Raw genomic sequence first — 10,888 nt, forward strand, 5'->3', positions numbered from 1 at the left:
CCCCCCCCCCCCCCCGATCGAGCCCGCAACCCGGGCATGTGCCCTTGACCGGAATCGAACCTGGGACCCTTCAGACTGATGCTCTATCGACTGAACCAAACCGGCTAGGGCCACTCATATAATATTTAATGACAACCATCAATAACTGCAGCACCACATCTGCTACCCAGAAAGGAGAGAATACAGTCCCTGAGGCACAGACTTTTCCTATGTCCTTAAAAATACAAAACCAACAAAATATATAGCCGATGAAGACCTCAGAAAACACTTTTCCAAAAAGGCGTGAGGGTATATGCCCTCTCAAAGGAGGTAGTGTGGACAAATTTGTTTTGGGGAAACTAAGCAAAATGAAAATGGCCCCTCTCCTGCAGGATTTCTCAATTTTAGTGTTCCTTGAACTAAAGGGTATGTGGCATTCCCTCAGCTGCCTCCCTCAGAACCAAGCCCGGGCTGCCCACCAGCTCACAGAGCCTGGATCTGCAGGAGTCCATAAAATGTTGTCATTAATTCAACCTGGCAATGACTGCCTCCTCAGACACAATCTCAAAGGATGACTGCTGGCAAGGGTACATTCCTAGGCCCTGGGCATGTGGCCTGTCTAGCTCGTCCCAGACTAACCCCCTGAACTTGTCTTCAAGGCCTCCTTTTCTCTGACTTCCCAGTGAGCCAAAGCAACCTAGCCTAGGCTCTCCTGTTGCTTCTTCTATGCTCTTCCTTATTTCACTGTCCTAAATGTATTTTTGCTGCAGGTAATAAATTCTTGCTTGCTGTTCTACAAAAATAATAAAAATAAAAATAGAAAAGCATTATTTTTACTAAGTGATCTTGCTAAGTAAATTCTTTATTTTTAAAATATATTTTTTATTGATTTTTTACAGAGAGGAAGGGAGAGGGATAGAGAGTTAGAAACATCAATGAGAGAGAAACATCGATCAGCTGCCTCTTGCACACCCTCTACTGGGGATGTGACCACAACCACGGTACATGCCTTTGACCGGAATCGAACCCGGGACCCTTGAGTCCGCAGGCCGACGCTCTATCCACTGGGCCAAACCGGTCAGGCAAAATTCTTTATTTTTAAATACATTTTTTATTGATTTCAGAGAAGAAGGGTGAGGGAGAGAGAGAAACATCAATGATGAGAGAGAATCACTGATTGGCTGCCTCCTGCAGACTCCTCACTGAGGCATGTGCCCTGATCAGGAATCAAACCATGACCTTCTGGTTCATAGGTCAGTACTCAACCACTGAGCCATGCCGCCAGACAGTAAATTCTTTCTAATTCCAAAAGCAAGTAAAAAACCAAACCAAAACAAACAAACAAAAAAACAAGAAAAAAGTAGTAATTTTCCCATTCTCTACCATCTCAGAATACTTCCTCAGGAGGCCTTGACCGGGCAGCTTTCCCATGGGTACTACAACCAAGTACCTAGCTCCACATGACCAGAGCCAACCACAGTAACTATGTTCCATGTGACAACTATTCAGAGTTTTTCTATCCCTACAACTCAGCATCAGGTCTGACAGCTGATGTCTCTGAATTGAAATCAGTGGTTCTCACATTTCATTGGGCACCAGAATCACTTAGGGGGTTTGCTAAAAACAGCCGTTTGGGTTCCACCCTCTCTAGAACTTCTGATAGGGCAACTCTGAGAGAATGCATTTCCAACAAGCTCCCAGATGCTGCTGCTATTGGTCCAGATACTACTCGCGGAGAGCCACAGCTTTCAGGCCTTTTACCACCTTTCCCCACTTGGGCTGTAACCTTGATCACAGGGCCTGCTGTGTCACTGGGTACATTCTGTTTTAACAGCCCCCTTATTCCCGACCATGGCAGCCACTTCTTGCAGTTGCTACCTCTTTCTGCTTCTGGTCACCTAGAAGCATGTCTTTATGTTAAATGCTCTCCATTGAAATAGCCAGGTGGTTTCTGTTGGTGAACGCTAGCTAACACAGCCCTTTTACTGGCTGCCATCAGAAACAGCTGGGGCACTTTCCTACCTGACACACTTTAGGACCCTGATCCCAGATGTCTGGCCCAGGTCTGGGTGTGGGGACTGGCACGTGCATGTCACAGCAAATGTTGAACAAACAAACAAACAAAACACAAGTAAAAACCTGGCTCTAAAGGCCCGTTTCCAGAAGCTTCAGGGTCTGAGAGTCCTGCAGCATCAACCTTTCCTGTCAGAGAAGGCAGGTAGCAAACACAGGGCAGGGTTAGAGCACAGCGGCTTGCGCAGCCGAGGCCACTACAGAACCAGACGTGCCAGACTGCTCCCCATCAGGCACATTTCCTGGGCCCATGCTCTAGCCGGGACGGGAAACAGTGTTAAGGATGGACCATGTGGTTCTAAAGCCTCTTCTCTCACCACTCACAAGCACCACACTCAGAGCAGATCTGTAGAACTGGCTCCTGTAACTCCCACGAACACCCCCCAGACAAGGGCAGTGTCAACACCTTTACTTATACTAGAAAAAGGTGAGGCCTTAAGACATGTGGCAATATGCCCCAGGCAGCAAATGCAATTCTCAGACACTCCTGTCTGTAACTAACACTTTCCCCCCACACAATTAGGAAGCAAAATCTTAACTACTTTTTAAACCAGCGGTCACCACCTTTCAGACCTCATGGACCACCAGTTGGCAACCACTGCACCAAAGGTTTCCTTAAACCAGCGGTCGCCAACCTTTCGGACCTCACGGACTACCAGTTGGCGAACGCTGCTTTAAACCTCTACCCCAGTGGTCGGCAAACTGCGGCTCGCGAGCCACATGCGGCTCTTTGGTCCCTTGAGTGTGGCTCTTCCACAAAATACCGACTTCTGCGCATGGGCCACGAAGTTTCAATCACACTGTACGTGCGTGCCTGCATGTGGTACTTTGTGGAAGAGCCACACTCAAGGGGCCGAAGAGCCGCTTGTGGCTCACGAGTCACAGTTTGCCGACCGCAGCTCTACCCCTTCTACCCGTGAGCTATTAGCTACCACAACAGGCGTGGACACTAGAGCATCCTCCCCTCTCCTGTATGCACCTAGAAAGCCCAAGGGAGCATAACCGGGGACAGAGGGCCTTGAGACAGCCTAGTGCAGCGGTTCTCCACCTGTGGGTCGCGACCCCTTTGGCGGTCGAACGACCCTTTCACAGGGGTTGCCTAAGACCATCCTGTATATCAGATATTTACATTACGATTCATAACAGTAGCAAAATTACAGTTATGAAGTAGCAACGAAATTAATTTTATAGTTGGGTCACAACATGAGGAACTGTATTTTAAGGGCCAGAAGGTTGAGAACCACTGGCCTAGGGGGTCCAGGTCAACATGACTGAATCTGGCAACACTAGCACTGTATGTGTTCCTTTTTTCTGCACCTTTTACTGTCATTTCTGCCCAAAGTCAGCAACTATGACTTTCCAGTAGCAAACGTAAATGAATAAAGTGTTGTTAGAAGACTAAGATGGGTGTTAAAGTCAGTTCAGATCACTGGCTGCTCAGGAGAAACCTGGCCTGTTTTTGTTCCCTTAGAGGTGAGCGCAACAAACCTGGGCTTTACCTGGAAGCAGCAGCACTGGGGAAAAGTGCTGTACTTATCATGTTACACAATTTCTAAAGATTTGACAATTTTCAATCACATGTACTTCCTTTGTAATTATTTTTTAAAAGACCAGTAATAAAATATCTGGTAGAACAAACAACAAAGACAGCATTTACAACGAAAAAGTCACACCTCCCACGCTCCTGGATTTTAGTGACAAATTTCATAGGTTTTCCTGGTTCCTGCCTGGGTAACTTGGGGAGACGTGAGGAAAAGACCTATGGGACTTTAAGAACGGCTGTTAATAACTCTCAGAACTTGAAGGAGCCCAAATGGGCATGAGCCCTCCCAGTCACATGGCCCTGACACAAAACTAAAACATTTCCTTCATGGAAGCAAAATACTGAGGAAAGTCAATTGCAAAACATCTGAAATTATCTCAGGGATGGCATTCTCAGTCCAGGGAGAGTGGATAGGCACTTGCCCCCACAGGCCTTGGGGAACCTACATGTTGCTGCTCTCCAGGACCCAAGCCCCACACAGTTGGGGACAACTTAATTCTCTTTCAAAGGGGAATGAAAGGCAAACCATTCTTACGCTGTGTCTCTGACATCTCTTGTAATCCGATAATTCCAATCTCGGAAAACTTCATTTTCTTTGTCAAACTCCCGTTCATCCTCACCAATGGTCACAGTAAACCTTTTCTCTTCAAAATCAGGCTCCTGTTCTTTTCGAATGGTTGCTTTTTTTAAAACCTACCGTTGTGAGAAGAAGCCAACACCAGTTACTGTTAGGAAAAACAAAGGGAAACCTGTCTCGATGTGACCCACGGAGGCCTGGCCAGTGCCGCTTGAGCAGCATGGCTGAGTGCTCAGTGGGCAAGGTGTGCCTCAGCTCTATCCCCGGGCAGACGAAGGATCCCATGTACCTTTCTGCAGGACTGGAGTGCCCTGTCCCTGCACAGAGCTGCATCTGGCAGTCAGGACAGGCCCACTAAGCAGTACCATAGAGCTTACTCATATCTTGGGAAGGGTGATGAAGATGGTTGCTTCCTAATAGTCCTGGCGTTGAACCAGGGAGCCCCAGATATTCATCAATGATGAGGACTGAGTGTGGAGAGGAACGTAAGTCTGCTCATGGCAGAAAAGGCACAAGGAGACATTCAAGTCTCAGAGGAAAGGAGGGGCAGTGAAGTATGTGCTATGGGAGGGAGAATGGTTTTGGTTTAGTCTGTCATTTCACTGAAGAGAAACCAACTTAAGGGGCTCAGAAAGCAGCCTGAATATTCAGGGCCAAAGTGTGACCTGGATTAAAGGTGTGGGAAGAGGGGAGGCCCAAGTTGATACCCTGGCTTGAGAGAGAGGATGGTTTCTCCAGAAGACTGCCTATTTGGCGGTAGCAGTATGTGATGACTCTGAGTGATCAGAGCTATAGCACCAGCTGGTGTTGTCCAATGCTGCCAAGCCACATAAAGACAGGAGACTGTGCTCTAGGCTGGGACTCCCTGGCCTCCTGGGCTTGGTCACGACCTGGCATGCCTCAGACAGATAGTTAGAAATCATTTTCCATTCTCTAGCTCTTCAAAGAAGTCATAGAAATATACCTTTCACTTCAGAGACTCTACTGCGTTTTTGATCACTGTCTCTGGATCAAGGAAATGCTATTTTGCCCACAGACACCACTAGTATTTTTCTTCTCAGGTTTTCTGCCAAATTCTGTTACCTCCTTTGCATGCCGAAGTCCTCGTTCCCAGGCACTCTCTGTGGGGGGTTCTGGAGGGGGTGGAGGCAAAATTTCATCAACTACTGGCCCACCCTATTAAAAAATGAGAAGGAAAAGTTGAGAAAGCAAGCAAAACTTTAAAATCTATAAAGAAATGAGAGCAAAACACCTGGAAGCATCTGGAAGGCAGCTCTGTGACTGACATCACAAAAATGCCTTTTACCCAAGGTGTAGTAATGTGCCTTAAGCTGGGGGCGGGGGTCACAAACAACTTAGATATCGGTTTGCTAGCAATTAAAAAAAAGAGGTGTTGCCCTGGCCAGTTTTACTCAGTGGTTACAACTTCGGCCTGCTGACCAAAGGGTCACAGGTTCGAATCCTGGTCAAAGGCATGTGCCTCAGTTGCAGGTTTCCCAGCCCCAGTAGGGGTGTGTGCAGGAGGCAACCAACAGATGTTTCTCTCTCTCCCTCCCCCCTCCTCCCTCCCTTCCACTCTCTCTAGAATTCAATGGAAAAAAGATCCTCAGATGAGGATTGAAAATTAAAAAAAAAAAAGTGTTCACGCACCCAAGGGTTGGCAGGCATCAGTGGGTGAGGTCCGAGAGGTGGGGCACCGTTAGGCGGGAAAGGTTCGGCTTTGGTGATGAGGGAGTAGTTGCCCTTGTCGTTGACTCCAGGGTGTATAAACCTACAATTCATTCCCCAGGTACAGTTCCCTAAGGAAACAAAAGTTAGGTCAGAATGTGTCTACAAGAGCCCATGTGCATGAGGCCAGCTTCCTGTCTGCTTTGCTTAGGTTTTCCCGAGGGCCTGTGACATGCCAGACAGTTTGCTGAGCACACTCATAGGTTATTGGTGTCACCCTCCACCCTGTAAGGTGCATGAACCTGATACAGACAGGCCAGAGCCCATCACCTGCAGTGCAAGTGTGTGTGCCTGAGCCGCTCACCCCATTTGCATACACACCCAGGTCCTTGGCAGGCAGGCTTGAATAGTCACAGACCAGACCCTCAGCTGGGGAGTAAGCAGTAGTTCCTAAAGAGCTTCTGAAGGGGACTGGTCATGTATTAGAGGAAACAGCCCCTGTTCCAAGGTCATCATATGAATAGTTAATTTTCCCCCCAAAACAGAAAAGTCCAAGAGCTTTCCAGACAGTTAGAGGTGGCCCCTGCTCTGTGGATTTACTGCTCAGAGACACTACACCCCCAGTGAGGGTCACAGGTGCATATAAAGAACCAAGATTCTGATTCAAACCCACTCATACTGAAACAGAAACCGAGAAGCATAAAAATGAACAGAATTCTCCAAGCTTGTCTCCTGGTGGTCTTTATCAGTTCTGTAAATTTGCATTTTTCCTATCAAAAGCCTCACAAACCATTTCATTATATTTCTGGTACTTAAAACACATAAACAATGATAATATATTAGGTGTTTATACTTCACACAAAAAAGTCATCTTTTAATATTATTCAGTGATGAGAAAATCAGGATTATTCAAGGAAACCACTTACCTTTCAGCACAGGAGGGAAGAAGTCAAAGTTTTAAATCTAACCAGTGAGTATATCACTTTCAAAAATTTAATTTTTTTCAAGTAGGTAACATGTACACAGGCTTAAAAATATGGCACACAATATCTTAGTTTTAAAAAAACATTTTCAATGGGTTAACATGTAGTTAAATTTTAAAGTATTTAAAATGCAATGTAAATTAAAGAGAAATAATAATTTGGTATTTGGGAAAAAGCTAAATTTTACCGTTTAAACATTATGAATTCATAATCTTGTATTAAAGCCAACTTAATATACTGATCTAAATTAAATATGAAATAACGCATGCTTAAAATTGCTTCTCTAGGAATGCAAAAATGACAGATTAATTTTTAAAATTCCTAAAAGTGTTTGAGAAATCACATTTAAGTCAGAGGGGAGATACTGTACTACAGGGGGTTCAAAATTCCCAAGTCTCAGGAGGGTTAAAGAAAAAGCCGATGCAGTCACATATCTAAATTAAAAAATCTCAAAACACTATCAAATTCATCATTTGACTCTTACAAAACTCATATTGCATTTCATATTGAAGTTAAAAAAGTAAAAGCTCACTGTAGAAAATTTGCAAGTACATAAAAGTATGAATATAAACAACTTTCCCGTAATTTTTAAACCTAATATATATCTGGATGATAGATAAATGGGTATTTGTTATATTGCTCTTTTATAATTTCAAAACATAACACTACCCACAAGCTAGCACACTGACAAAAAGGATATTGTATCACTCATATTGGAAAGGGGAGAAAAGAGGAACAAGATAGATTAGAAGAAACACATGAGGAAAGTAAGGGGCAAGAGCAGGGACATGTGCCCCTCTGAGACACTGGTGAGTGACAGAAGCCCAACCCCTTAAAGCCCCATTCCTAGGTTTGCTAAGATCCTTGTTGAGTGTATGTCTGGACCCCTGGCCACCAAAGAGAAGCCAAAAAGAAAGCAGTCGGAATAGTGCAACCCCATTAGCCCTTTTAAAGTAAAATTTTGTGTAAAAAATGTATGGAAGTATACACCCCAAACTATTGGGACTGTGGAAGGAGAAAGACTTTTATTATTTTACTAGAGGCCCAATGCACAAAATTCGTAAGTGGCTTGGTCCCCGTCACTCTCAGCCCCCACGTACCGAGGCCTCGCCCCCACCTGTGGCAGCGGCCACCTCTGCCTCTGCCCTTGCAGCTCCCGCTTCGTCCATCTGAAAGGTCATCGGGGAGGACCTCCGGTCTAATTAGCATATTATGCTTTTATTATATAGGATTGTCTTGACTTTCATTAGCATATATTACTTTCGTAATTTAAAAAAGCTATTGGGAAAAACAAAAACAAAACAAAAGCTACTGGGGGAAAAAATTCTTCAAGAAATGGAAGCAAAATTCGATCTTCTGGTTTTAAAATCGTACAGTGGCCTGCTTCTGAATGAAACTTCACAAACACAGAAGTTATGTGGATTATGATTCTGACTGGATGAATGAATAGGCTCACAATTATATAAGGATACGAATATGAGCCAGAAGAGAACAGAAGAAATGGAAACAGCTGGCAGGCAGGTCAGAGGGACAAGTTTCTTTTTTTAAAAAAAAATTTTTTTTCATTGATTTCAGAGAGGTAGGGAGAGAGATAGAGAGATAGAAACATCAATGAAAAGAGAGAATCACTGATTGGCTGTCTCCTGCACGCCCCCTGCTGGAGGACGGGGGGAGGGGGGTGATAAGCCTGCAACCCGGGCATGTGCCCTTAGCCAGAATTGAACCTGGGACCCTTTAGTCCGCAGGCTGATGCTCTATCCACTGAGCCAAACTGGCTACGGTCAAGTTTCATCTTGAAACAGGGTTTCAAAGGCATTGATAGTGTTCTATTTCTTAACTGGATGGTGGGCACATTAGTAATTGTTTTACTCATTTATTATTTTCTATGCCTGTATAATAAACATTATAGTATATTTTATATGAAATATTTCATAATTCAATGAAATAAAAGGAATTCATTTAAACAAAAAATTTCTCTAAAAGGTATTCAGTGAAATCTCTATGCCTCCAGGCCCTCCACAGAGGCAATTATCAATTTATTGAGGAATCAATCAATCAATCAAATCAGTGTAGCCATCCCTATTTTCTCCTGGTTATATTACACACTTTGTGTTGAACCCTGCTTTTCTTTTTTTTTACTATATATCTACAAAAAAAGGAACCTGCAGGCTCAATAGCAATAAACCCAAACTCTTATCAGTGAAACAGACAATATATGCAGGAAACCTAATGGGCCGCATTAGAAATCAAGGAAACTAGCTTGACACAGGACAGGAAATGAATTCCGCATCTCCCATGTCAGCAACCCACTGGTCACAACTCACACACTACACTAGCCCAAGGAATCCATCCCTCCCATGGTGTGAAATGTCAGAAGCAGTAAGCACGCTGTGTCTATGGGCATGTTTGAGCATGTGTGTGTGGGAGGTCCAGAAACACTGCCAGATTTTAAAATTGCTGATTGTTGGTTCCACTGATCAGCACAGTGTAGTGCTGACTCCTGTTTTGGGCTGTGCTGTCACTGTATATGCATGTATCCTACTAGAACAGTTGAAATAATTTTACAGTATCTATTTCCATACAAAGTACTGCTAGAATTTTAAACAAAAACTTATTTCTAAATAGGATATAGTGGTCTTATTTAAATATTCCTCACTCCAATTTCCTGTTAGTCTAAATAACTCGGAATAGACAATATATAATCAGATTGCGAAAATAAAGCAGTTTAAAGTACTTAAGTCTAATAATTAAACACTAAGAACACACCTAAGCTCTACAAATGCGTATTCTAACAGGCACAAATCCAAAGAACCACTGCATAAAAGATTGCAATGATATAACCCCAAGAACACCTGTATCCCTTCCTTTCCCCTGTCACAGAGAACTGTCAGAAGTAGGTAGACATCACAAGTCACATCCAGCAGTATTCTGAGATATTTTAACTTTTTTAAGAAATAAATTCATTATGGTAGCTAAAAAAATTAAAAATAATTTCTGGACTGCTTCTTTATAAATAACAGTCTTAAAACCAACAGTCCTCTAACTTTTTAGTCTTAGGACCCCAAAGAGCCTTTGTTTGAATGGATTAAACTGATATTTTAACTGTACAGGTTAAATTGATATTTACTGTAATTAAAAACAAAAAAATTTAAAGACCTAATATATAATACTAGAGGCCTGGTGCACATTTACGGGGGAGTGGGCCTAAGTTGGCAGGTGGACATCTCCTGAGGGTTCCTTAGTGCTGCTGCAGAGGTGGCAGAGGCTCCTGCCACTACTGCTGTACTGAGTGGCACTCCCCGTGACAGTGTGCTGACCACCAGGGGGCAGCTCCTGTGTTGAGCGCCTGCCCCGTGGTGGTCAATGGTGGTCAATGCGCATCATAGCAACTGTTTGTTCCACCATTCGGTCGATTTGCATATTAGCCTTTTATTATATAGGATGTTTTATGAAGAGCAGAAAATACTTAGTGATATGAGTAGCATTATTTTCCTTTTTGCAAATCTCTTTAATGCTGACACAGAATAGAAGATAGCTGGGTTCTCACGTCTGCTTTTGCATTCAATTTGCTGTGCCAGGTTGTTTTGATTGAAAATCCAGCTGCAGGCAGAGATGTAGCTGGTCAAGGAAGGTGCATTTTAATAGCTTTTTCATGTACTCTTAGATGTTCTTTGAAGCTACACCAAACTCAACAAGTGAATGCTTCTTTAGTTAGCCACAAAGTGGATCTGTAACCTTATCACTAAACTTTTATGACTGTGTTTCACTGCAGTCCACTAGTCTATCTTGAATTGTGAATGGATCTTCTACCTAGGTATGATTTTGTAACAACACTCAGTGGATGTCTGGAAAAGTTCATAGAAAATAAGAAAGCTGTCAAGCTCACAGGGGAGATTTTGGCTCTCCACAATTCTAATTTTCACTTGAGAGCTCGAATTTTACCATTAGCAACAGTTATTGTCAGCTGTTCTCCTTGAAGCAGCAGTCTCATTGGCGAGTCTTTGAGAAGACTTGGTTCTGCACCACCTTGGTATGTCGCGGTCCTTCCTGCAAGTGAACACGCGC

The 10,888-nt window shown here is 43.7% G+C and overlaps 1 protein-coding gene across 1 annotated transcript in view; it reads right to left on the bottom strand.

Annotated features, from left to right (window-relative positions):
* Positions 1–10,888, bottom strand: part of ZC3H18 (zinc finger CCCH-type containing 18) — a 61,953-nt gene that overhangs the window by 35,451 nt on the left and 15,614 nt on the right. Inside the window, exons 4-6 of the mRNA XM_015562928.1 lie at positions 5,823–5,971; positions 5,256–5,348; positions 4,131–4,288 (exon numbers count right to left, since the gene is read on the bottom strand). Of these exons, the coding sequence (XP_015418414.1) occupies positions 4,131–4,288; positions 5,256–5,348; positions 5,823–5,971 (400 nt within the window). The remainder of the gene's footprint in view (positions 1–4,130; positions 4,289–5,255; positions 5,349–5,822; positions 5,972–10,888) is intronic.

Source organism: Myotis davidii, unplaced genomic scaffold (assembly GCF_000327345.1).
Source record: "Myotis davidii unplaced genomic scaffold, ASM32734v1 scaffold77, whole genome shotgun sequence".
In the NCBI taxonomy this organism is placed as follows: Eukaryota; Metazoa; Chordata; class Mammalia; order Chiroptera; family Vespertilionidae; genus Myotis; species Myotis davidii.